At 52.7% G+C, this 27,750-nt stretch overlaps 1 protein-coding gene across 1 annotated transcript; it reads left to right on the forward strand.

The window, feature by feature from the left end:
• Positions 1 to 2,482: 2,482 nt before the first annotated feature.
• Positions 2,483 to 27,625, forward strand: Laptm5 (lysosomal protein transmembrane 5). The gene is made up of 8 exons (XM_059256148.1): positions 2,483 to 2,641; positions 18,825 to 18,918; positions 19,323 to 19,399; positions 21,556 to 21,684; positions 22,362 to 22,484; positions 23,623 to 23,718; positions 24,588 to 24,680; positions 26,279 to 27,625. Exons 1-8 carry the CDS (start codon positions 2,555 to 2,557, stop codon positions 26,366 to 26,368), a joined length of 789 nt encoding a protein of 262 aa, XP_059112131.1. The 5' UTR covers positions 2,483 to 2,554; the 3' UTR covers positions 26,369 to 27,625.
• Positions 27,626 to 27,750: the final 125 nt, after the last annotated feature.

Consider the following 27,750-nt stretch of genomic DNA (forward strand, 5'->3'; position numbering starts at 1 on the left):
TGGTGGCCTCGGGTAGAGTCTGATTTTGAAGATAATGGTCACCCACTCCTCAGGACAGCTGTTGGGAGGTCAGACCATTCAAGAGGGGACTGTGGTCTCCACTAGAGAGTCACTAGCCTCTGGAGACTGGTGACCCAGGCAGGAGCAAGGGACTCCCTGGGACTCCAGGGCCCAGCAGGTAGACAGTGTATAGAGTATGTGTATTTTTGGCAGTACTTGCAACCCAGCCCAAGATTTGGGATCCGGCAGACCAGGGTTCAAATCCCATCTGTGCCTCCTCCCAGCCCTCTGGCAGGGTGTAGATGGAGGTAGTGGGCAGGGCTGCCATGGAGGAAGCCAGCAGATGCTTCCTTCCGGTGACCTCATTTATTTCATCTGACACCTCTGCGGGGTGGAGACAGCAGCTCAGAGAGGCCAAGTTCTGTTCTTGAGATAGCACAGCAACTGAGAGGCGCCAGGCTTTCCCAGGCCTTGGGATTTCAAGCCAGGCCACGGCTGCCACGTCATCATGCAGGCAAGACCTCCTTCCTGTGTCCTTTAAATTCACTGACCGCCTTTTAGTTTAATGTGTCTGTTTTAAAATGAAGCTTTATAAGCTCCCATAAGTGGGGAATCAGAGACTTCATGGGCTGGTTATATATATTTTTATAAGGCACATTAAAATAATTTTATCACTATAAAAGCAAAAACGTCTGTCCACAGCTTTATATAAAGTGATGTCACACAGAGTAGGTACACCTTATTCCTCTCCTGGGAATCGTCTCTGCACCTGTTTCTCCAGAGCATAGTATTACCAGCTGTCCCCTGTCATGATCTGTGCCCCCTCCCCCACCTTTCCAGCCATCACATGTGGGTCCCCAGGGGCCTCTGGGGTCTCCCAGCATTGCCCGGTTCTACTCCAGGCCCTCCACCTTGGCTCCTCTGCGGCTCTGGCCACCTAGCCAGAAGTTGTTGGGATTCGAACCCTGGCCGTGAGTCCTCAATTCCTGTATCATTTTGATGTCAGGGCTCAGCCAGGCTTTTGAAGCAGAAGAAACATTTTCAAATGAGGTAGCAAAGGAATTGATTGGCAGGTCTCCCAGGAGCTCGTGTGTGTGTGTGTGTGTGTGTGTGTGTGTGTGTGTGTGTGTGTGTGTGTGTATGTGTGTGTGTGTGTGTGTGTGTGTGTATGTGTGCGTGTGTGTGTATGTGTGTGTGTGTGTGTGTGTGTGTGTGTGTGTGTAGGACAGACGTTGACGCTGGGTGTCTTTCTCAACGGCACTCTACCTTATTTTTGGAGGCGGGTTCTCTCACTGAACTCAGAGCTCACCTACTGAAGTACCGGTTGGGGCCACCTTGCCAAGCTTTTTACCTGTGTGCTGGGGATCTGAACTCAGGAACTCAGTGAAACAGTTTATCAATTAAGCGGTCTTTCCAGTCCTCACCCTGCCGGATTTTGTTGCCTTGGTGGGGCAACCCTGTTCAAGATGGGGGGTGGGGTGGATGCTGAAGAGTCTTTTATAATTTCTTCTGGGGAAAAGAAAAATGATGAGCTGCTGTGGTATCCAATCCAAACTCTACAATGTCACTGGAGGCGGGGCTTCCCAGTGGCTCCTACCCTGCTCTCTGTTTGGGACTTTATGTCCCTTCCTTTATTGCAGCGAGGGTCCTTTATCCTCTGAGAAATCAGGAAAGAACCCCAAGCTTATTAATTCCAGCATTTCCCTGGGAGTGAGGAAGAGTATGCAATCCCAGTTTTTTGTTTTAGGGGACCCCACAAAGCACATTCGGCCTGAGGTCTCCCAAATCACCTCCAGAGGTTACAGATTGCAAGAGGAAGAGCCTATTGCAGGGCCTGGCCCATGCTCATGCCACGGCTTTGCTTGGTGACAATTCCCTCCTTCAGAGCCCAGGATGAGGGAGAGGTGGAGATGAGCGAGGACCTCAGCTCTGGGGATGGCTTCTAGAATCAGCTGGCCTCCGTTCCAATCCCCATTCCTTTTCAGACTAGCTGGGCCGCAGCAAGCGAGTAACGGTCCCATCCTGTGCCTCAGTTTTTCCATCCATAGAATGGGGATAAGACTAGCACCTCCCTGGAATGGCCCAGGTGAGGAGCAAAGGGGCTCAGCCACATGGGGCCAGGAAGGGGCTGTTGACTGACAGTTGCTGTTTTTGCAACCAGGCAGGTCTGGGTTTGAATCCCGCTATTAGAACTACTGTTTGATTTGGGACAAAGTCTTGACCTTTCTGGACGTCAGACTCTTTTTTCTAGAAATGGGCTTCTAAGGGTGGCGTTTGCACCCAGGAAGCGGTGTGTGTAAGTGCTTGGCCCAGCCCTGCAGAGCACTGGTGCCCCTGGGGGTGGCAGATGCCCCAGGCAGGCTCTCTGAGGTCGGATGTGACCCTCCCCGCTCTCCACTGCAGCTGTCTCACCCCAGACATACAGACCTGGCCCCTTGCCGTCTGAGGGCAAGGCGGAAGTGAGGCGGGGAGCCGGCTGCTTCCTCTTTTTTTGCTCTGCTGTGAGCCCAGGACTCCTTGTCACTCAGAGCCTCGGAACAGGGGACCCTGCGCCATGGCCTCCCGTGCAGCGCCCGTCCGGCAGACATGCTGCTGCTTCCATGTCCGAGTGGCCACCACTGCCCTGGCCATCTACCACATAGTGAGTACCGGGGTGGTTGGGGAGTTCGTTGTATGTATGTGCGTGTGTGAGTGCGTGATGACCCACCGAGACCTCCCAACAGGTGGATTTCTACCTCTCACTTGTCTGTGGGACTCTGGACAAGCCCTGTGCTGCCCTGGGCCTCAGGAGCCTCCTGTTGAATGGGAGCAGAATAGTGTCCCTAAGGTTGTAGGTATGCAAAGGGAAGGGCAGGCTGGAATTGCTCCCGGGTGCCAGGTCCCACGAAGGCCTGGGCGCAGTGCTTTCTGGGCCCTGTCCTAGGGCTGGGACCTGGGGTCACACCTTTGGGCTTCCAGTGGGATCCAGGGGACCCTCTTCCTCTCAGCTCACAGCTCAGTCAAGCCACTGCCTCCCCCTTCAAGGACAGCTCAAGTGCTGTGCTTTGGGGAACTGCCCAGTGCAGCCAACATGACGTAGTGGCTCCTGTCATGCCATAGCGTGACCCTGGGCAAGTCACAGTCCCCAGGGATAAGTCTTTCCCTTTGGAGTGGCCCAAGGTCGAGGGTCTCTGTTTTATTCTGCTTGGATCTACATCCCTGCCCCCAGCCCCTGGCCACACTCAGCTCCCAGAGACCCAGGCATCTTCCTGCTTCGCTGACTCAGACAGAGCCTGTGGCTAACTAACAGCTCTCCTGGGCCTGGAAAGTGCTTCCTCAAAATCAACCTAAATCCGTAGGCTGCTGAGCCTGGTGACATCTGCTTCCGGCCACAGGCAGGGTGGCCGGGCAGTGGTAAGAACCTGCTCTGTCCCTAGGCTCTTGTGTATGCCTCCCTGCCCCCGGTTCCCAGCCTTTGCTGTGCAACCTTGGGTGACTTGTTTAACCTCTCTGAGCCTGTTTCCTTAGATCAAAAAATGAAGAAAAGGGTGATAAGAGCCATGTGATAGGGTGCTGTGTGGGTGAAGCTGGTATCTATAAAGCGTGAGCGATGCTGCGTAACACAATCCACTGCCTTTTTCTGAGTGTGCCCTGACCTGTCCATCTAGAGCAGCGGTTCTCAACCTTCCTAATGTTGTGACCCTTTAATACATATAGTCCTCGTGTCATGGTGACCCCCAAACTATAAAATTATTTTTGTTGCTACTTCATAACTGTAATTTTGCTACTAGCATGAGTTATAATGTTAGTATTTTTTTTGGAGCTGGTGTTTGCCAAAGGGGTCATGACCCACAGGTTGAGAACAACTGATCTGGAGACTGGCATCAGGGGGCACTCAGAGGATGTCCCACACAGCCTCAGCCAGCACAGGGGCTGGTGGCACTCTGTCTCCGCATGAAGTCTTCCAGTTTCTGAGATGGTACAGTGTTCTGAGGAGGATGTGGCAAGGGTCTTACTCCAGCTCTGCTCTAGCCAGCTGTTCGACCTTCTGGGAAAACCTAACTTGGGGCCTGCTTCCCTTTCTAAAGTGGGGACGGGGGGCTGTGGGCTGGGGGTTTCTAACTCAGATGTTGGCAGTGCTCTGAGGGGTCACTAAGTGGCTTCGGTGGGGTGGAGGGGTTTCCGGTAGCTGGGACCCCTGCTCCATCTGCTCCGGTGACTGTGCTCCTGCCTTTCAGAGAAGCATATTCTGTCTGATCGTCTGAATATCTCAGAATATATTAAACATTTTTTAAAAAGAAACAAAAAACAAAAAACCAAAAATACCCCAGTAGGCTGTACTGTGTGACCATTGAGGTTTCTTCTTGTTCATGCCCATCTAAGCTCCTCGGCTACGGATGGGTGAATGATGATGTCCTGTTTCCATAGAGACCCGGAGACTCTGGGCCAAGTGATCCAGGAAGGTGGGAGGGCAGAGTTTGGCTGTAGTATGGGTGGGGAGGTGTGGATGAGAAGCTGGGGTGCAAAGGTGAGGTGTGTCTGCTGCAGGGACCCCACTGAGACTGCCAGGGAGGTTGGGGCGGAGGAAGTGACAGGGCTTTATGTGCAGTTGAGCCTTTGAGTCTTTCCTCCGGTTCTCCGCTGCTGTTTGGGGCTTGGTAAGTCTTTGCATTGTATGCCGGTAGTCACCCCCGAGCCACCATCCAAGTCCCTAAATGTGGGCCACGATTGTGCAGGCTGCAGGACCACTGCTTGGTATGTGAATCATGCAGAGCTGTGGAATGTTCTAGAGCCACAAGGGGCAGAAGAGCAGAGGAGGAGCCTGGAAGACCGATACCCATCCCAGGGACTGGGTTAGGGTACACAGCTTATCTTACTGCCCCCTTGGCCAGAGACCCCTGTTTCTTCCCAGAAGAAAAGGGCTAGGGGGCTTTCCTTTGGTGTAGCAGATAGGTGGCAGGTGTGCCTACAGGACCTCAAACATCTGGATAGAAAACGAGAAGCCACTGCCAGATGTACCAGTCACTCATGCTGGTGTCATCTGGAGCCAGCCATGGGTGACATCTCTGTACGTTGCTAGCTATTTGCGGACTTGGCCCCTGTGGGGAGGGTTAAATTGGGCCACTGATGCTTGAGATAGGCCACGCTTCGTGGAACTGTAGGGGTGCAATTACGGGAAGATCCTACCTGGCCAACATGGTTTGGGGCCCAGATGCTCCAGGCTCCCAGGCTTGCACAGGGGGAAGTGAGAGTGCCCCCTCCCCCTCCCTCTGGCCTCTGGAGTCCTGCCTTGTGTCCTAAGTTGGTGGCAGGAAACAAGGAGAGAGGGAGGAGGGGATCCCAGCAGACCTTTTGGTGGAGAAATCCCTGGGCTCTCCTCTGCTGTATTCCTGGGGTCTGTTCCTGATACTAGTGTCGGGGAGCTGGGGGTGGGGGGGAGGTTGGTGGCTGAGAAAGGAACGAGTTAAAACATGGAGCAAGTGGGCTGATGTAATGACTGGGCGGCCATTAGCGTGTGGACTGCATTTGCTTTATTTTATTTTTACTTCTTTGAGACAAGGTCTTGCTATGAAGCCAAGCTGGCCCAGAACTCCCTCTCCTGCTTCAGCCTCCCCAGAGCTGTGTTGACAGACGGGTTCCACCATACCCTGTTCACGAGTTATTTTTCCCCCTTTCTCTCCTGTTTCTTTTCTTGTGGCACCAGGAAGGGATGGGAACCAGCGCCTCACCCACCGGCAGGGATCCATCCCCAGCCCCTCTTTTTATTTTGACTCCGTGTCTTGCACGTTGCTCAGGCTGGCCGGGGACTTGCGCACTTCCTCTCTCAGCCCTCAGAACATCTGGATTACAGGCTTGTGCCACTGGACCCAGCACATAGAATACTTTTTAAAGCAAGCATTTTGTTTTTAAGACAGTTTCTGACTTAGAGGAAACGGCAGATTCAGCGCTGAGAGCTCCTGAGCGTCCCTCTCCTGTGTCCATGCTGCCTGTGTCTCACGTTAGTGGGACACACCTGTGACAACTGCCCGTCAGTACCCACTCACTGTGCTTTCTCTTTCTGTCCTCATCCTTTTTCTGTTTCAGAGTCCCTCTGGGACATATCCTTCATGGGTTCCTCTGGGCAGCAGCAGGCTCTCAGGGTTCCTGAAGTCTCCCAGATTTGATGACTGTTCTGTTGGGTATTTAGTGGCCGATGCCTCACTGGGAGTTGCCTGGTGGCCTGTCACAACGAGCCCAGGCTCCTGTGCACCGGGGGAGGACCATCGGTATGCCTAAGGCACTGGGCAGAGGGGTTGCACTGCCCACCTCTCTCATCACCACGGACGGCGGCATCAACCCCTTGGCGGGCATCTTCTCTCCAGAGTTTTCTTTTTAGACACACAAAGAACTGGGGCTTCCTCGTGGGACAGCCGTCTATTCCCATGTGCCATGCCATGTAAGTGGCCTACTGGTGTACTGGACAGGGACTCACAGATACATATGTGTCGGGTTAACAAGCCGGGCACAGCTTTAACATGTCGCTAGAGCACTGCTTTGTACACAGAAAACCACGTGGTACATCCTCCGCAGCGTGCAGCATGTAGACAAGCAGGAAAGGGACACCGGGACTGGGGTAGTTGGCCTGTCTGGGAGGCCCCTCTCCTCCCTCAGTCTTCTGGGATTCATTTTTCTCTCTTGTGATCTTCCAGGTGGCTTCCTCTTCCAGGAAGCCCAAGTGGCTTGCCTGCCTCAGAACTCCAGGCTTCCTTCCTGAACGTCATGTTGTGGGTAGTGAGTCGATACGTATCACTCACTGCAGACATGACCGAGCAGGCAGGTGCCTGTCTTTGCCATCTGGGCCTCAGTTTTTCCAGCTGTTAATAGGCTGATGGTCTCTGTGCCAAGGGTGGTTCTTTCGAGGTCTTCAGCTTGGTGGTCCTGGGTGACACGGGATTGGCATGTGAGTGACTGTCTGTGGCTGGCAATGGGAACCAACCACAGAGGTCATTCCCCTTTTAAAAGCACAGGTGCTCAACAGAGATCTAAAAATCCTGATGTCTCAGTGGGGTAAAGTCTCAACCAAGGTCTGAAGGCCTGGCACCTTCTTACCGGATGCCCTGTGCTAGACAGAGGCAAGATCCAGCCACCTCTGTGTGCCCTTCCTGCAGTGGAGAGGCCAGCAGCGTTAGGCCAGGGTCCTGGGCCCTCCTGGGCATCATTTTGGGCATCTTTCTTGAGGGTCCTCCTGTCGTGAGAGGGGCATGGCTAGGGAGGCGCCGGAGAACCTCTCCGCTGCGGGGAGGGAGCTGCGCTGAGTTAGGGTTGGTTGCTGGCAGGACACGGCTCCTCTGCCGTCACCTGGCATCAGTGACCCAAGAAGCCAGGCTTTTCTTCTCAGCCTAGAGCAGTGGCCCAGAATAAGGGATAGTTCTGAGCTCAAGTCTCTCAGGAAACCCATCTGCCTTAGAAGGGTCTCGAGAAAGCAGCCAGTGATACATGGCTCCGATCCTACCCTGGGGAACCTCAGGACAGAGCCTCAGGCTCCCCCAGTTGCCTGGGGAAGTCAGTGCCCTCAGTGTGAGCAGCAGCTGTCTCCACATCTACCCTCAGTTCTTGAGAAGAGGAAACTGAGGCACGGGGAAGCCAAAAAGGGCTGCCGAGGGGACAGGCCAACTGGATAAAGAACGAAAGACCTCGGTTCCTGATCCAGTTGGAGGCGGAGGACACAGTGGTAGCCACGGGCTGTTGCACCCAGCAGCCATATTCTTTTTTTGTTTGTTTGTTTGTTTGAGACAAGGTTTCCCTGTGTAGCCCTGGCTGTCTTGGAACTCACTTTGTAAACCAGGCTGGCCCTGAACTCACAGAGATCCGCCTGCATCTGCCTCCCAAGTGCTGGGATTAAAGGCGTGTGCCACCACCGCCCGGCTAGCCGTGTTCTTAGACATGGAGCCCACATGTCAAGACCCCATTTCATCATTTCCTGCACCTTGGGGAAAGTGGGGATCCTGACAGAGCCTGCCTTGGAGGGCCTAGGGGAGGATGTAAGAGAGGGCATGTCAGCATTCAGGGAGAGGACCTGGCCATGCAGTAGGTGCCTAATAATTGCAGCTGTCAGAACAGTCACTGCTGTTATTGGGGGTCTTGGTCCTGAAAACGGGGACACACATTCGGGTTACTCAGGTATCGGGTTACTCAGGTATCGTGTCTTAATGCAGTAACAGGTTGGTGACATTTTTTATTTATAGAACAAGAACAAAGAAAGTCATAAATCACCAGACTTTCAAATGCATTGGTGGAAACACTTCTTTACAGCCAAGCAGGGAAGTCTCTGCCATGGGCCTCAGATGCTTATCTGGGACACTTTTAGCCTTTGTGTTGGTGGAGGCTTGGGGCCTGTTAGCACATTTTGAAAGGATTTACCCAACAGTCGCAAAGACTTAGGTTAAACACTGAGATGGGAAATAAATGGCCCTAAAGAGGGCCTCTATAAGCTGACTCCAGATCTGTAACATTCCAACTCTCCACAATCGTCGTATCTAATCGACCAGCCTTGTGCCTTCATGTGTTGTCTAGTGTTTTGAGGAGGTGCTTTTTTTTTTTTTTGGTAAGTTCAGTGAACAAGATAAATAGGAAGTGGTGGTGACATGAGGAATTGCTTGGGGTGGATATACAGGAAGTTGAAGATGTATGATCAGGCCATGGGCTGAGCCTGGAGAGCAGCTTCACATGGCCGCCCATGAAGGGAGATTAGTCAGGTGGAGCCTCTCCCCATCCCCCTCCAGGACATCGCTGTCATCCTGTCCACTCCTCGACCTGGCCTTCCATTCCTGGCTCCTGTGTCTTTGGGCAGACCCCCTCCTGTCTTCTCTTCCGGTGGGCAGCCTTGCTGGGGAAGGGATCTCCAGATAGCTTGAACGAGCTGCCAGTGCTCTGGGAAGAGCATGTTCCGAGCCACGGTGGTGAACCGTGTCAATCGTCATCAACACCTCTCAGCTCTGCTGCTCTCTGGCCTCTCTCTGTGTGTGCGCTGACTTCTCCTGGAGGGCAGTCGTCAGCCATGCCCATCACTGTGTTCTCAGCCTGTCCCACACCTTCCTCAGCCACATACCTGCTGTCATTAACGGGGTGGGGGATCTCACTGTGTGATTGGATGACTTCCAACCCTGTTGACTAAGCGGGATGCCTCAGTTTCCTGGGTGGGGGCTCCCTTACCATCTGCTATGACTGAGCCCCTTCCCAGAGATATTCTCTTCCTCTAAGAATTCTTCTCTGAGCCCCGCATCGTGTCCTCAGATCCTGCACGTTATGTCTCTGTGCTCTGCCTCTCGGGCTGGTGCAAAGGTTGACTCGGCCTGAATCATCTTTGATAAGTGCTGAGGGCCGGCATGCAGCAGGTGGCAACCGATCCCTAGTGGCTTCGATTTTTATAAACCAATAACTCGGAACTTTGCCCTAGAAACCTACAGACATCTCAATCCCAAATTGTGACCACCTCTCCCCTGAGGATGTTGTCCCCTGAGATGTCCCTCTGGTCACTGCCCGGCCCTGTGACTGCCTTGACTGTGCCTCATTGCTTGGAGCTCTCCAAGGGCAGTATCTTCACGGCCTCAGACTCCTGAGCATCACCCTTAGCCTTATCCCCCTTTGTTGCGTAGAGTCTCATAGTGGGATCCTCCTGGGTGTATTTATCTGTCTGCTTCCCTATAAGGGAAGACAGTGCTTGTGACTTCAGGTTCGAGGCTTCTAGCTGCAGCTACTGGTAGCTTGTGTTTCTTGCTCTGTGAGGATCAGCCCATCTTTTGGGGTCACCAACTTTTGTAGTAGATAGGTGTCTCCTCATTTTCTCCTCACAATGACTCTCTGAGGTGGAAGGATTCTGCTCTTTCCTCTATATTGGGGAAACTGAGGTACAGAGACGTTGAAATGGACTGGTGAGGGCCACACGGGACACTTGTGACTATACTGGAGTTCTCTTATGTTTTCCCCCTTCCTTTCCTTTTCTTTCTTTCTCCCTCCCTCCCTCCTCCCCTCCTTCCCTTCCCTTCCTTCTTTCTTAGAGACAAGGTCTCATGTAGACCAGGCTGTCCTTGAATTCTCTAGGTTCCCAAGGATAACCTAGAACTCCTGATCCTCCTGCTTGCACCTCCCAGGTGCTGGGAGCGCACCACCACATCCGGGGCCTCTGAGCCCCTAGAGAGAGTCCAGGCAGTGGGGAGGGGTAGTTAATCATACTGGGGCAGGGGTGGGGAGGACCATCAGGCCTGGGGGAGGGGAGCCAGCTCTGGTGATTCTGGACGGTGAGGGAGCCAGCTGGGCTCAGTGGAGTGTGCAAGCAGGGTGAGGGTGTTGCAATGGCATCTGGAGGCTGAGGATGTGCAGAGGAGATAGTGTTTTGGGGGAGTGACCCTCCCCGGCCACCTTGATAAGCTGTGACAGGAAGGAGGGGCAGGGAGCTTCCTCTGGCTGCTGACCCCTCTGTCACTTCCATGTCCTCACAGATGACTTGACCTGGGTTCCTCAGGGTGGGTTAAGTACCTATCATAAAGTCCTAGTGTTCTGTAGCTTCTCAAGGTCCCAGGCCAACCAGCAGGACACAGGGCAGAGCTGATCTGTCTGTGGGTCAATGGCGGAAGGGTGTGGCTGGCACCAGGGACCCACTGTTGGTGAAGGGTGAGGACAGGCCTGGGCATGACTCTCCAGTTCATCATGAAGGGTTGCTAGGAAACTTCCCCCACTTCCCTTTTCTCCTTTTGATGAGTCGTTGATAGGGTGGCTCTTGAGGTACATCGGGTGGGATTACCATCCGCTAAGGCAGAACCAAGAGGCACCAGGCTGCACCAGGGTCTTAGGACACGGCTTTGTCTGTAAATTAGGATCCTGGGAGAGGCCCAGAAAACTGTAGGTTTACAGCTGGAAAGGGAGAGTGGCCTTAAGCAACTGTTCTTAATTGTTTTGGAAGTATTTTTTATTAATCCTCCCCCCTACCCTGTGTACAGACATTTTGTTCGCATGTCTTCAGAGATCAGAAGAGGGCATCAGACCCCCGGAACTGGAGTTACACATGGTTGTGAGCGGCTATGTGGATGCCGGGAACTGTCTTCTGGGGAGGTGAAGCCATCTTTCCAGTCCCACTATTTGGGAATCTTAGATCCTCAGCCGGTGAAAGGCTTCAAGCAGACTCTGATGTGAGGGGCTTCTGTTCTTCCTATGTCCCCATACCTTCCCCTTTCTGTCCTGCCTTGTTTGAACCCAGAGTGAGAGGTCTGATGTCAGCAGCCCCGCCCACTATGATCACGCTCATCATCATTGCATCTGAACATTGCCCTGTCATTTCCCATCCATATCATCAGTGTCAGCGGCGGTATTTTTGTCACAGCCACCACGGCCGTCACTTACATGCCTCCCAGCATGCCCACTGGTGTGTCCTCCATCACCATCACCTGTGCCAGGCTGACTCCGGGAAAATGGTGCCGCCCCTCCTCATCAGCATGGCTGACACCTCCTTCTCACATCACTATGCCCGCCCCCCAGCCACTGGCCTGCCCCTCACACCCCTCCCATGTGGGTGTTCAGCCCTGCTCAAGCTGTATACCAGCTCTGTGCCCACATGCCCTGTGACCCTGCAGCAACCTTGGAGGGTGTTTGTCCTCATTTCAAAGCCCAGCGGGGTCAGTGGTTAACTCAGGGTGCAGAGCTCATAGCCGCAAAAGGTCACCTGTGTGGTGAGTGGAGGCTGGGGTGGGGACAGCAGGCCCAGTGACATCCATCTCTTTCGGAAATCATTGGGGTCCAGCCTCTTTAATTTCCTTCCCAGGGGCCCAGAAGAGATGCTCCTAATGGCGGGAGGGAGTAATCTGTGGAAAAATAACCTAAGTACACTGGGTTCTTTGGTCCATTCACCGTATTCCTCTGAGATTCAATTCTGTCTCCACAGCTTCTTTTCTGCTCTCAGGCTTAGCTCCTCTCTGTCCCCTCCCCTCCTGTCCTCTCCTAGCTCTAACGAAGCTCCTTTTGCCTCGTCCTCATCTTCGTCTCCATTTCTCTCCGTCTTGGTCCTTCCCGTTCCTCTCCTGGAACTGGCCTCTGTCTTCTCTGCACCCTGACTCCTACCATACTATGCAAAAACTTCCAAGGACCCTACAAGAGCTGTGAAAACCAGCTTCATGTGCAACCCCAAAGGGGAGTGACTAGAGGAGGTGGGGTCAGATAAGGCCTGGAATAAGTCAGAAAGGGAATTTATGTGCTCAGAATATTTTCTTGTAAGTGGTTAGGTGAGTCTATCATAAATGTGCACAAACTACAATCTTACACGTTGTTAGGTAAATAAGTCTATTTATAGGTCATTAAAATAAAACGGTATGTCTCTATTTTCCTGTGCCACCATATATACTGGCAGGGCAGGGTAACTTTACCAGGAGCTAAGAAACCTGTTTCAAAGCTACTTTGCCCCTGGTGTGCAAAAAACCCTTTGGTTCTGAGTCAATTTCTCTGGAATGCCATTTGGACTGAGAGAGAAAGGAGGGTCTGAGCTTCATTTGCACATGAAATAAAGTTATGCATCTACACATCGCCTGACTCCTAAGCCTAGGAGACAGGTTGTCTCTGTAAGGGTGTTACCTTAGTTCAGCTCAGCAGCAGGTCTGAGAAGCTTATACTGTCTGCTGTTATGGCCTAGGAGTTATGGGCACACAAGAAATTAATAGTAGGAAACAGCTGATATATTACAAGCTGGATAACATCAAATATTCCTTGATATTTGACTTCTCCTCCAGAACGATTCCTTGACCCTTCAAGGTATAGCTCTATCATGTACAGCTGAGTTCTTACTACATTCCTGAAGCTCATGACACATCTCCACTGTGGAGAGAGGACAGCATAGGTTCCCGGAACACTACCAGCCAGCCTCCTGCAGCCAGGTGGAGTCCAGGATCAGTGAGAGGGGAGGTTAGGCCTGGAAATCCCCCTTTCTGTCCTCTGTCCTCCCATGGCTGCCCCGAAAATGCTGATTGCTTCCCCGGAGCTTGATGCTCACTGAGGCGTGTGGTGGCTGAACAGTGTGGTACAGCTGGAGGCTTTGTGAGTGGAAGGCCACTGATATGGGACCTTGCTCTGTGTGTTAGTTATTTGGCGGCGCTCTTACCCTGCGAGGAAATGTCACGAAACACGACAGAATCCACTAACAAGAGTTTTATTAAGATAAGAGAGACAGACAGGTGTGCTCAGGCCTGCGGAAGGACACGTGCATAAAGAAGGAAGCCGGGAATATGGCGCCGGCTTATAAAGACTGGGTCGCGCACGCGTACACAGGTTCATGTGGCTACTCCACACATGTGCATAGATCACATGGTCGCGTTGAGAGTTTTTACGCAGCTGCAAAGCCACGGGGTCCTGGTCACACCAGACGTTTTGACCCAGAAATGGCTATTTTGACCCGGAACTGGCTAGGAGGAAGTGTCTAGGTCTGCCGGACATGCCCAACCGTGGGGGCGTGTTGTGAATCTATCACTGTGGCCCTCCCATATTCTTCAGGTGGCCATGGAAGAGACCCTTCCCACGGTGAAAACTAGGCATGGGAGGGGCTAGGGAGAGGCGAGCGTCACAGGTGACAGATGGTAAAGGAATCTGTGGAACACCAGATTCTGTAGCCAGGGGCCCTGGATAGTTCCCGGGGAGGAGGCAGTGAAGAGGTCCACCAGCCCTGAGAAGAGTCCTGGGGTTGGGAGCAGAGGCACAAGGCTCCATCCAATGTGGCCTGCAGAGCAGAACACCCCCCTCCTCTCAGTCCTCATTGCCTGGGCTGTAAAACAGGCTCATTGTGTTTATCGGGCTATGGGCAGTTGTGGGCCAAACTTGTGTTCAGGTCTGAGCACACAGTGGGGCCAGTAATGTAAGGAGCCACCATTCCCTCTCTTGGGGAGCACAGGATGGTGGGCCCTGAGGGTGCCTCCCTCCTGCTGAACTGACTCCTCCGTTGCCTCGCTGTGTGACCTTGGACTGGTATCTGCCCTCTCTGAGCCCCAGACTCTCAAATGGCAAGTGAGGACAACTCACCCCTCCCCCTCAGCAACGTATTGAGTGGAGCTCCGAGGTGACAGAGAGCTCAACAGAAAGTATTTATTTATTTATTTATTTGGCCGTAGGGAAACACTCTGGGCCTAATAAACACCCCTGCTGCTGATGTCAGGGAGGGCCCCTGGCCAACCTTTTTGAGGATTCCATAAGGCAGGGTGCAGGGCAAGCCTCAGCAGGGCCAGGAGGCCAAAGACACAGGGAGCCAAGGGGTGAAGACCAGCAGGCTGGTGTACGTTTCTGGAGAACAGGTTGCTGGGAGGCCTTGGGCAAGCTCCACAGCCTCTGAGACTGGTCTGTGGAAGGAGCAGCGTATGAAAACTGACCCTGTCATGGCCCTTTCTGGCCACTTCCTGGGTCACTGGCTACTCCCAAGGGTTGTTGCTGGGACATGAGTGACAGTGTCCCTCAGAGTACAGGCCCAGACTGAGGAGTCCGTGGGGGTAAGGATTATGAGGAGCCATGTTCTCTGAAGTGGGGTAACATTTAAGGTGGTCCTCGGGGCTCCTAGATGCAGTGTTAGGGTACTTCTTTATTCATTGTGAGTCAGGGTCTCATGTAGCCCAGGCTGGAATGACTGTTGTGCCCAGATCGCGACCCCCAGAGAGACCACCAAAGACGAGCATGCCGGAATGCAAAAGCAAGGTTTAATTCTGGATATCCGAAAGCAATACAAGCCTAGGCAGGGACTTCGTCCAATATATCCAACGCAGTGGAGGCTGGAGGAAGCGCCCGCCTGTCTGCAAGCTCAGTTTTTAAAGGGAAAAATCACAAGGTTACATCGTTTAGGGGTGCTAGTACGGGTACAATTCTGATTGGCTCGCTTCTAGGGGCTTTCTAGAAATCATGGCTTAATCTTACTTCTAAGGGAGTGGTTGCCCGCCACCATTTCTCATTGGCTGCCCTCAGGTGGGGGCATTTTTATGGTCAGTTACCCTGGAAACCAGGGAGAGGACATTCCATAGTCCGGCAGGCATTACCTCGTGACTACCTTGTGACTCTGTACTTTTACACTTCCTGGTTTCTGGAATCTGAACTGACTGGTTTCAGTAACTAATGGCCTATTCCCAAAAGGAGAAATCTTAGGCCTTAATTTTAGGGTGAAAGCATTTTGGTCTTATTTCTAAGATGGCTCATTTTGGTCTCACAATGACTATATAACTTAGTGTGGATGACCCTGACCCTCCTGCCTTCACCTCTTAGGATGTGGGGTCACAAAGTGCTGTACCACACTGGATTTGTGGGGTGTTAGAGATCAATCCAGAGTGTCCTGCATGCTGGACAAGCACTGTCCGCTGTACCCCAGCCCCAACGTGAGGGTTTCTGAGGTTTGTACTGCCTCCTGTATTAATCTCTAGAAGGTCTTGGCGTACATCTACAATTTACAAGAACCCTGCACAGAGCATAGGAACGTAGACATATTCCAAAAGTTTCCCGGATGTTGGTATGTGGCCATGGTGACTACTCCCTCTGGGGTCTGGGCCAGCAGACCTGGCTCAGGGTGTTTGGAGGTGACCGGGTGTCGGGACAGCATTGAAAACTTGGATGTTTATCTCCACCCTGCTCTTGCCTTGCTGTGTGGCCTCAGGCAAGCCTCCTAGTCTCTCTGAACTTAGGAAATGAACAGAGAGACCTTATAATACGAGTAGACCCAGGGCTCATCTGGCAGTGGGAAGTTGGGATCGTTTCATTTTGAGTTACCTGGCAAAGTTCGTGGGCTCAGGTCTGGGGGGAAGCTGCAGCCCTTTCTCAGCACCCCCCACCCCTGTTGACCCTGCAGCCTCTCAGGGCAGCTGGCAGCCTTTTGGATGAAGCAGAGCCTTTGGATCCCTCCATGTCAGGCAGAGGAGCAGGTAGAAGGAGGCTGTCAGTGAAGTTGCCCAGCCCAAGGCAGGCTCTGGCTTCTGCCCCTGCCAGGTACTCCCTAGGGCTTTTCTAATGCCATACAGTCTGTGCCTCCGGCATCCTGTGACTGCCTTTTTATAGATGGGCAAATTCAGAGAGGTAAAGTGACTTTCTCAAGGACACACAGCAATCTGGGCCCAAATCCTGGAGTCATCTCGCCATCCATTTCCTATGCTGTCCTTTCTGAGTTCCGGAACTGGAGGTTCAGAACGACAGACTGAGACTAGTATCTGTGCTAAAGTCCAACCCTATCGGAGACTATGGGGGTCCAGCCTCTCAATAGTCCCCTCCCAGGGTCCGGGAAGAATCTACAACCAGCTGATAATCTTTGATGAAAAGAAATGAATCTATGTACACGAAACTCCTTAGTTCATACACTTTATTATTCTGTGATGGTTCTCTCTCTACAAGCTTCTATTCTGCTCTCATTTTAGCTCCTTTCTTGCCTGATTTCTCTCTACATTTATCTGCTGTCCCCTCTAAGTTCTATCTTAATTCCTTCATCTAGTTCTGCCCCTTCTAGGTTCTCATCCATCTAGTTCTTTCCCATACCAGCTCCTCTCCCATCTCCTTCTCTCTCATCTTGTTCTTCCCCATCTGGCTCTTCCTCATCTCCCATCTCATTCCTCTAGTCCTCTCTTCCAGCCCTTCAATCCAGTTCTTCCTCATCTCAGTTTGTTCCTCTCCAGTTCTTATCCATCTAGTTCTTCCATCTCTTTTCTCTTCTCCGTCCTCCCGTGCCCTGGGAGTCTGGTATATACACACTTACAAGCAGTATTCCCTTAGCATTGCAAAGCCAGGCTTCCAGGGTCAAACAGAGGGGTGATAAGAATCACATAGAGGGGCAGTAATTGTTAATTATCATTTGCAACCCAAAAGGGAAGTGACCAATGGGGAAATGAATTAACTAAGGGTAAATTCGGGTAATATCTAAGAAGAGGGATCTTATGTGCTCAACTATAATCTTAAACATGATTGGGAGAAAATGTTAAGAATCTATACGTTGCTAGGTCAATGGGAGAAAATAAAACTGCCTTCTTTTTTCCTGTGGCTCCTATCTGTCCAAGCTATCTGCCGTTTTTTCTGTAGGGTGGGGGAAAGCATGCTCAGTCGCTAGGCAACCTGTGTACAGCTAGATGCCTCTGGTGATAGTTAAAGGGAGATCTGGAACCAGAGGTAAGGTTGGGAAAGGAGGAAGTTAAGCTGAATTGGCACATCCACCAGACCTTCTCAAACGGGTAGTCTGGATGCTTAAGTCTGTTCTTTGAGAGTACAGAGGTATCTCTGATAAGGTACTTTTCTCTATCTGGATATGGACCTGGCCGGATGCTGTCAATGATGATAATTACAGGGAGGCTTGAACTGGGGTTCTGGCTGTGCATAGCTGTCAGCACAGGTTACCTAAATATTCCTTTAGTAGAGGGGAAATGGTGCCCAATACATGATGGAAAAGCTATAATAGCACACAAGAAACTCACAGCAGGAAACGGCTGATAATCAAAAGCCAAATATCACCAAGGCTCCTTGAGTCTCAGCTTGACCTCTGGAAGGCCCTTGGCTTCTTCCAGGTATTAGCTTTGTCATAATCAGCTGAAATCCTACTTTGTATATTTTTGCGGCTTGTAGCACAACCCCCGCCCCCAAACCAACGGACCAACCAACCAACCCCCCCACGCACCCCCTGGAGTTAACAAGGGGAAACAGATGGAGCGTGTCTGGCTGCCTGTCCGCTCAGTGTGACCTGCCACTTAGGAAGCCAACGCGAACCTAGGCTGTATTGATAGAGATAGGGCACCACACAAGGGAAGGAGGAGTCCTGATCTCAGTGTGGGGGGACTGTTCCTGGAGAACTAACCGAGTGTGTTGTAGTAGGGAAGGGGCACGGAACTCCTGGAGAGACACAGACACGCGGAAGGGTGTGAGGTCCCTGCGGTTGCTTGGCGTAGGGCTCTCTTCTGCTAGATGGCTGCTGTGTAGACAAAAAACGTGACCCCTGGCATCCTTTCACACTGCAGCTTTGGCAACTGGGACACCCAATACTTAGGCCTGTCAGAATCACCCCTTCTCTTGGTCCCACATGGTAAGGATCCCCAAGGGACAGGCTCCATCCATCCATCCATCTATCCGTCTGTCCGTCCATCCATCCATCCGTCCGTCCGTCCGTCCGTCCATCCATCCGTCCGTCCATCCGTCCATCCGTCCGTCCATCCATCCATCCATCCTCTAAAGGCAACAGCCATATCAGCAAACAAACAGGAGACCCAGGCCTCCCTGCTGGAGCCGGCAGCCCAGGCCGTACCTGCTCCTGGTTGTGCAGACTGAGCTTTCTACCTGTCAGTCATCCTGTCTGTCTCCCCACAGCTCTAAGAGGCAGGTGTTACCAGCTCCTTTGTAGCTGGGAAAGCAGGGACCCTGGAGTTATGGTGACTGGCAACCGCTCACCCAGGGCCTGGCGCTCCACAGTGAGTCTTAGGCCTCTGCTGTCGGCCCATAGACTTGAATGAAGCTCCATGATGCTTGGGTGTAATGACCAAGGTCCCATGTCAGTCAGAGCCTGTTCTGGAAAGGGGATGCAGGGAAGGGGTGCAGTTGAGGTACCTGATCTTCAGCCTATGAGGGGAAGCAGGATGTTCCCTCTGAGTCTGCCCTGTATCTCCTCACAGGGGCTACCTAAGGTATTAATTCTACTTACAGATGAGGAAACAGGCACAGAGAGGTTAGGTCACCTGTCCATAGTCACACAGCAAGGAAGAGGAAGGGCCGGGATGAGACACTGTAACTCCATATATTTACCCGGGATGCTCACAGACTAGGGAAGCTGTCACTCCAGCCCCATGAAAGCACCTGCTTGGATGGCAGGCCTGGCTGACTGGTGCTCTGCTCTCTCCCAGGTCATGAGTATCTTGCTGTTCATTGAGCATGTGGTGGAGGTGGCCCGCGGGAAGGTCTCCTGCAGGTTCTCCAAGATGCCATACCTGAGGATCGGTATGTCTGGGGACAGCGGTGGTTGGAAGGGGACCTGTGGGCAGTGCATGGTTAGGGCACATGGACTGGGGTCTGTAGTCCTGCCATCTTTGCTGGACTCCTGTGCACCCCTGACCCTTAGGAGCCTGGAGTATTTCATCTGTGAATGAGGCTCTCCCCTGTTTATGCTAAGGGCTTTCTCAGGCTCTGAGGCTCAGACCATATTGGCCACTGCACATGTGTCCTGCCCACCAATCTCTCTCTCTGCCATTCATAGCCCTCATCTGGGTGAGGAGAACCAGCCTCCTACCCTGGTCTGGTCCCGGGCTTCACTGCTCACACTCGTGGCCCCACACTAGCAGTTCCCGGGTTCTGGTCCCTGGAACCCATCCAGACTTTGCCTCAGCCTCTGCCCTGCCTTGCAGCCGACCTGCTCTCCAGCTTCCTGCTCATTGGGGTGCTCTTTGCCATCAGCATCAGCCTGCTGTTCGGAGTGGTCAAGGTAAGGCCTGCTGTCCTGAGTACCCCAAGATCTTCACATGCTCTTGTGGGGGAGATGCTGCTCCCCATGGGACTCCATAATCTGTCAGCTCCAGTCCCTTTCAGGATGTGACCTGACTGGGCTATGGGGGGGGGGCGCTTCGGGGTGGCGGGGTACTCACAGGGGACCTGCGTTCTGGAGAATGTGAGTAGGATTGGGAGCTTTGAGATGAAAGAGGAAAGGGACAATAGTGTGGGTATAGGGAGACTGAAACTGGGCTTGTCCTTAGGGACAAGAGTCCACCCTCCCCCGCCCCCGCCCTGCTCCCACACTTGCTCATGAAGGACACTTGCTCATGAAATCCTGGGAATGTGTGGTTGCACTAGGGAAGGCAGACAGACCCAGAGAGAGAGAGAGTTGGGGTGACATGGGGGAACCTGACGCTGATTGAGTCAGGGTGTGGCTTCACTTTCTGCAAAAGAGGAGACATGTGGGGCTGGAGAGATGGCTCAGCAGTTAAGAGCAGTGGCTGCTCTTCCAGAGGACCTGGGTTCAATTCTCAGCATCCACATGGCAGTTCACAACTGTCTGTAATTCCAGTGCCAGGGGATCTGACACCTTCACACCAATGCACATAAAATAAATGTAAATAAATAATTTAAAAAAAAAAAAAGACCAGCCATCTGCACCATGGCTCTCAGGGAGGTAGGAAGCTGACCTTGTCACTTGGCCACCTGGAGAGAGTCCTGCCTTGTAGATGGTGGGGATGCTGGTTAGGCAGAGGTGGTGGCCTAATGCTGGGCTGGAGTGACTCACTCCCTGGCCACCCCTGCTGTGTCTGAAAACCTCATCTCCCAGGAGTGACCTCACGGTGTGGTGTGCCTCCAGGGGATGGTGCAGAAACCCACACTGTCCAGCTAAAAACGCAGAGCAGGGGTCCCTGAAGACTCAAACAGGGTTCCTCTGTCACCTCTGTGTGGGTGAGACAACCATGAGATCCCCCAGGATACCACCTTTTCTGTTACTTTGCCCCCCAACGGGGCATATATGCATGGGTGCTGGGTTCCCACCAGTGGAGAGAGATACTGACCTCTTGGGGCCTCTTTTCATGGCCTGTCACATGTGGCCTTGACCACCCGGAGGAAGATGGCTACCACAAAGGACAGGCCCCTCCCCCTGCAGGCCCCTCCCCCCGTAGGCTCCTCCCCCTGGGCCTTTACCTGCTGATGCCTCTGCGTCTGGCCCTGCGCTCCGTTCCTTCATCTAACAAATTCTGGATCTAGCCGGTATCTCCTTCCAGGATGTCCTGTCTGGTTCCCTTCTCTGTAGACCGGACCCCTTGTGGCTCCTTGAGGAAGAAATGATGAGTCAGGTTCTGCTTTCGGAGTCTGTCATCAGCTTCCACTGCTGGGGTGAAAATACCCGAGAGAAGCATGTAGAAGGAGGGTTCGTTTCGGCTCGTGTTCCCAGCCCACGGTGTGCTGGCTCTCTTTCTCTGGGTGTGAGATGAGGCAGAACATCACAGTGGGGAGGAAGGGCCATATGGCTGGCAAAGCTGCTCACTTCGTGGTGACCAGGAAGGAGGGAGGGGAGAAGAGGGGTCATGGGTGAGTCCAGAGCACACCACAGTGACCTTCAACCTCTAATCAGGCCACACCCCCTAGTTCCCACCATTTCCCCATGCTATCATCTCATGACCCCTTTGCTGAGCTCAGTTGGTAGAGGGCTTGCGCAGAATGCACAAGGCCCTGGGTTCAGTCCTCAGCACTGCACAGACAGGGCATGATGGTGCATACCTGCAGTCTCAGCACTCTGGAGGTGGAGGCAGGAGACTTAGGAGTTCAAGGTCTTTGGAGTTCCCTGGATACAAAGGGAGTTTGAGGCCAGCCTAGAATATATGAGATCATGTCTTAAAAAAACCAAAAGACAGACAAACAAAAACCTATAACAGAGCCCCTGTATATGGAGCTGGTTCGCTGGTGTCCTCTGAGACACCAAGATGCCCCTCTCCCAGTCCCCAGAGTGTGACTCACAGGAAGGTGTGTGAACAAGGCCTCGTCACAGGTCTGGTAGCATCAGTGATAGCCAAGGGACAGAACAGGAGGCATGGGGACAGGGGCAGCACTGTGGAGTGTTGGCATGTCAGGGGCACCTGACGGGATGCGCCTGCCTTCTAGAACCGGGAGAAGTACCTGATACCCTTCCTGTCCCTTCAAATCATGGACTTCCTGCTGTGCCTGCTCACACTGCTGGGTTCCTACATCGAGTTGCCAGCCTACCTGAAGCTCGCCACCCGGCCCCGGCCCGTGAGTACCTGTGCGCATGACCTCCCCTGGGCAGGCTGGCCGAGGCAGGGTCCTTTTCCTCCTTGATATCCTTTAACAAGGCCCCTAATCCTGCACACCACCCCCAGGCACCTTCCTTTGCAGGCTGTACCTCGTGCCTTAGGACCAAATGAGGGCGACGTGGGGTTGGAACCTGGTGTATAGTGCTACCACAGGGCAACAGCCCCAGCCTCAGATGAGAGTAATACGTCTCCAGGCCTTAGAGCCTGGTGGGATGGCTGTTTACACTGGTCATGTGTGGGGTTACCCCGGAGAAAAGGGGGTGGCGCCCTTTCAGGATTCAGCCTTAGTCTAATTCCTCTTTGGGAATCAAACGAGGTGGATGGATGGTTAAGACCAAGGAATGAAGGAATGGAGGAAAACTGTGATGGCCCTAGCCGGCCACAACACACACAGCTCTGTTGTTCTTGCCTTTCACAACCCCCCAACTCTGGTCCCTGAAGGGCTGGGATGCTGGAAGGTGGGAGGGCGGAGGAGTCAGAAAACCCCCATTGTGATCCCAGCTCTGCACACACCCTGATGTGAGCATCGCACATCTCTTTCTCTAAGCACAATTATGGCTGGTGGGTAGTCTCCCAAGGGAGGGCCACTCTGTGCCCTGCTCCTGGGGCCTCATGCTTCCTCTTGGTCCTCCTAAGGGTCCCTCGAAGGTCCCCTTGATGACCCTGCAGCTGCTCGACTTCTGCCTGAGCATTCTGACCCTGTGCAGCACCTACATGGAGGTGCCCACCTACCTTAACTTCAAGTCCATGAACCACATGGTGAGTCTCGGTGGAAGACCAGGCCACATCCTGGCTGTGCAGCCTGGGCAAGGTGTCCCCCCGTCTCCCGGGAGGGGTCATAGTCGGAGATTGAGTTTCCTGGGGGGACGACTCAGGTGTGAATGGCATATTGGGGAAGCAAGTGTCAGACAGAAACTTCTAGGGTGAAAAGAGGCCTGGCCACTGTGAGTCATATAGCCTCCTGCCTTGGCAGCTGCATTATAGGAATGACCACAAGTGTCCACTGCTGTCTAACTCACTGTCCCTAAGCACGGTGGCCTAAAATAACACGTTATGTCACGGTTCTGAGGACCAGGAACTTTGCGGTGGCTGGCTAGGTGGTTCCGTTGGTGGCAGCTAGCATGGTACTGGGCTGGAGTCAAGGGATCTGCTCCCCAGGGGTTCTTGCATCAGCACTGATGCCTTACAGGTTCCTCACAGTGCAGACCTTAAGTAGGGCAGCCTGAGCATCCTCAGGGATGGCTGCTGGCTCCTCAGTGGAGGGATCAAGAAGGAGAAAGGGAGGCATCAATAGGGATCTCTTCGTTCTGGTATCAGGCTGGCTACTCCTGAAAGCTCACGTCTGCTCCCAACTGAGTCTAGCCCCCCTCCAAGGAAGAGGCCAGTGTTCCTTAGTTTAGAAGAAGGAGTATCAAAGAACGTGTGGGGAGCCAGGTGTAGCGGTGTTTGCCTGTAATCCCAGCACTTGGGAGGCTGAGGCAGGAGGATTGCTGTGAGTCTGAGACCAGCCTGGGCTATATGTTTCAACAAACAAGACAGGCAGACAGGATGTGTGGGCATATCTGCTCCTTCCTCAGAGGTGGTGCCTCTCATACCTGGTGTAAAGCAAGTTGGTCCCAGCTGGAGCTACCCTGGTGGTGGTGGGTGTGACACCTGCCAGGTGTCAGAGGACTAGATGGCTCCTAGCAGCTAAAGCCATCTGATGAGGCTATGAGGTGGTTCCCAGCCTGGGAAGCACCAGCTACAGTCATTTTCCCAGGGGCTCCCAGTTGGGAGCTGCCAAGGTGGAGTGTGTGTGTGTGTGTGTGTGTGTGTGTACCTGTGACCCTGACTGGTTGGGGGGGGGGGACTACAGTCCTGAGGGCTGAGGTCTTGATAAGGCTCTATATCGTTGCAGAATTATCTCCCGAGCCAGGAGGGCATGCCCCACAGCCAGTTCGTCAACATGATGATCATCTTTTCAGTGGCCTTTGTCACTGTGCTCATCCTGAAGGTGAGTGCCTCCCCGCCCCCGATTCTGTGAGCATGGTTAAGGCTGTGCAGTGGCTCAGGTTCCCCCATAATGGACTGTGAGGAAGCAGGATGAGGTGTGCATGTGGTGGTCCCCTCCTCCTTCTCCCTAGCCCTCCTACCTCAGCTCCTCTGTCTTGGCTTGGAATCCTTGGGGACATTCTGCTCAGAGGCTGTGGGTCTGTGAAGCCACGTGCACTCAGCTACCTGGGCCTAACATGTAGCTCTTCATGACACTGGCCCAGTGTGCTGTCCCAGGTTAGACCTCAGCCCTATAGGCTGAGGCTACACACATTGTCCTGTGCTCTTAAAAAAACAGCGTATCAGAGACTTTTGTTTTGTTTTTGAGACAGGGTCCAGGGTGGCCTCAAACTTACTTACCATGTAGCCCAGGCTGACTTTGAACTCCTAATCCTCCTGCCTCCACTTTCCAAGTGCTGAGATGACTGGCATGTGCCCTCATTCTTAGCTCAGAGGCAGTTTTGAAGAGGATTTCCCCATCACTGTGCTGTTTCAAGATGGGTGGAACCCTTTGGATAGTGATTTCTCCATCACTGAAATGGCTGAGTAGGGTGTGCCTGGCTGTGTCTAGGCAGCCTGCAGGGCAGATCAGAAGCCTGGAAATCCTTGCTGCATAGTGGTGGTGGGCATCAGGATGGGCAGTCTCTGGGGCATGCCAAGCTGGCATGTGAGAAAACCCAAAGCCAGAATGGGAGGGGAGTCTGAGCAACTGTTTGGGTCTTGTGGGGTGAGGGAGTGGTAGCTCCCTGGGGCCATTGAACATCTATCCAGAGCCTCCCAGGCAAGAGCAGGAGGGTGGGCAGAGCACAGTCTAAACAGGCTCTTTTCCAGGTCTACATGTTCAAGTGTGTGTTGAGATGCTACAGATTCATAAAGTACATGAATTCGGCCACAGAGAATAGCAGCTCCAAGATGTTCCTCAAGGTGAGCCTGGTGGAGGGTCAGATATCAGGGTTACCACTCTCTTGCTGTGCCACTTGGGGCCAGTTCCTTTCCCTCTCTGGGCCTCAGTACTTGTAAGAAGATTGTTGGACCAGAACAAATGAAAACAGCATCAGTCTGATGGTCCAAGCTTCCATCCATCCACCCACCTACCTACCAATCCATCATCCAGCCATCTACCCACCTATCCACCCACTCATCCATCTATTAATTCATCTATCTATCTACCTACTCATTCATAATTCATCCATCCAACCATTATACATTGTATTTACCCATACATTCATCCAACCATTGTCTATCCATCTATTCATCATCCATCCATCTACCCACCTACCAATCCATCATCCAGCCATCCAACCATTATACATCATATGTTTATTCATCCATCCATCCATCCATCCATCCATCCATCCATCCAACCATTGTCTATCCATCATCCATCCATCCATCTACCCCCCTACCCATCCATCACCCATCATCCAACCATTGTATCCATACATTTACTCATTCTACAATTCATCCATCTATCCATCCATCCATCCATCCATTCATCTTTCTACATACCCACACACTTATCCATCTACCCATCCATCAAACCATCATCCATGCCATATATCTACTCATCCATCCAACCACCCATCTAACCATCAATCATTCATCTACCCACCACCAACTCACCCATCCACCCACCCACCCATCTACCCATTCACTCACCACTCACCATCCACCCAAATAACTAGCATCCATTTTTATCCACCTACCATCCTTCTATCCTTCCTCCTTCCTTTACTGCCTCTTGTCCCTTTGGTCTTGTACCCAATCCTAGAGGGTAGAGGACATTGAAATACCACCTCTGTCTTAGGGGGTGTGCACAGTCTGGAGTGATCCCAGTTGCTGAGATGTGTTTACACCTTGGTATGAAACACAGGGACCTTGAACATTGAGCTGGCATACCAGTGCATTAGAGAATGCTTCCTGGAGGAGGTGACCTCTGGTAGGGGGACAGGAGAGTGCCTAGAATCAGCTGACTATGAAGTGATGGAAAATTGCAGCTGTGCTAAGTGTTGGGAGCTCACTTTCTTTGAACAATGGAAACTGCTTTAGTTAATACATTTTTGGTTGCAGGTAGCAGAGACATAAATCCTGTTGATTTAAGTCCCAAAAGAGATTTAGTAGCCTGTAGCACTTAAAAGTCCTACCCTTTTAGTCACCCCAGCAGCAAGAGCAGTATATCTGACTGGACCAGCTTGGGTCACTTGACTTTCCCGAGTCAGAGGACTGTAGACAGGGGGATAGTCTTTGAGTGACTCATCCCAGGTGACATGTCTACCTCCTGGATGGGAGCTCGTTCTTTTGAGAGCATTTGAATGGAGAATGTTCATCAAACCCCTGGGGTATGGAGGCCAAACGGGCCGAGGCAGGTGCATCCCCTGTGGGAATAGGAAGCATACCCAGGTCTCACAGGCATGCAAGCCCCTGTCATCATCATTTTGATGGATGTGTGTGTCAGCAGGGGAGGGTCCCTGCACCCCAGGTTAGACTTGACGGTGCTCAGCTATCTCCTCTGTCTCTCCCAGGTGGCTCTGCCGTCCTATGAGGAAGCCTTGTCTCTACCCACTAAGAATCCAGAGGGAGACCATGCACCACCGCCATACTCAGAAGTGTGACCCCACCAGGCCTCAGCCCTTGGGCTGGGAGAGGTGGAGCTTCCTTCTCCTGCTTCTTCACTTTGGTGGCTGCTGTGACCTACTACAGAACAATCTGCTTGTGCACCCCTCTTACTGTCCTCTCCTCCTGGGGACCCCTCACTCACGACAGCGTCACCCCTGGGCTAAATGACCCTTTGAGTCTCAGTACACTCAGCCTAGCAGCTCATCTTGTCCCCATCAGCAATGACTCTTGTTCAGAGCACAGTCGTGGCAAATTTGGTAGGGTGAGTTTGGTTAACAGCTACCAGCTTGATCTTTTTAGCCAGGCAGTCAACACTGCAGGGGCAGCAGGAAAAGAATTTGAGCAGGCAACAGTTCCAGGTATCCATTTACATGCAGCTCTCAGGTTACAGGGAACTTCATGATCGTGGTGCCCATTTGCCAACCCCATACCCCCAAAGTATGCGTATAAAACAATTCCTTCAGACAGGTTGTTTAAACAGATAGCAATTCAGCCAACTGTTGTCACTAGGATTTATGATAAAATCCAATAAAAAACTGGATTCAAACAGAAGAAAAAGAAAAAGAAATGGAGTTCCTCCCACATTCCCTTCAGTGCACCCTGTGGGCGGGCACCCAGCCTCTGCTTGAGTTTCCCCAAGCAGCTGGAGGCTGGGGAATCCAACAACAATCCAGCAGCTGCCCTGTCCGTTCTGCTGGGCGTGGGAAATAACGGTTGCTTCTGCTCTAAACAGTCCCTTCCCATGAGCCACCACACTGACGGCAATCTGTCCTCACCTTCAGTCAACTGCTGGCTCTGTGCCCCATGGCCACACAGTGGTGAGGTCCCTGCAAGGGTCACCTTAGCCACAGGCAGGGTTAGAATCTGATTATCATACCATCCCAACAGCTAGATTGATCCAGCCTGTTTTGACCGAGGCTCTGCTCGGGCGATGGCAGGCCTGGAGTCAGCCGCTCTGTGGGTAGCAGTCTATCAACACGGCTGCCCAGTTGGGGCAGGCTAGCCCACAGCGGGTGAAAAGCCAGCTAAGAGGCTTGTGTTCCTTGATGGCAGCGGGGAGGGTAGGTCCATGCCCCTCTGCTGGCTTTCCCATCGCTAGGGGTTTGTGCTGAAGATTAATCCTATTGTTAGGGATCTACCCCTTGTCTGTGGTGCTGCAGGGCTGAGAGAGGGCTGAGAGAGGTTCCCACTGCACCTGTGTTATTGCTTGTGTGTGACTTGGAATAGGGGCCAATAAAGCAGCTGCAAGCTTTGCTCTGGCTCCTGTGGTTCTTGACAGATGGTGTAGGAACAGAGCACCTCTGGCCTCCAGCCTGCACTATCCCAGCACATGCGTACACAGCACTTCTGCCCATCCCCTGGGCCCTGCCCAGCTTGT

The sequence above is a fragment of the Peromyscus eremicus genome, chromosome 2, assembly GCF_949786415.1.
Source record: "Peromyscus eremicus chromosome 2, PerEre_H2_v1, whole genome shotgun sequence".
NCBI lineage: Eukaryota > Metazoa > Chordata > Mammalia > Rodentia > Cricetidae > Peromyscus > Peromyscus eremicus.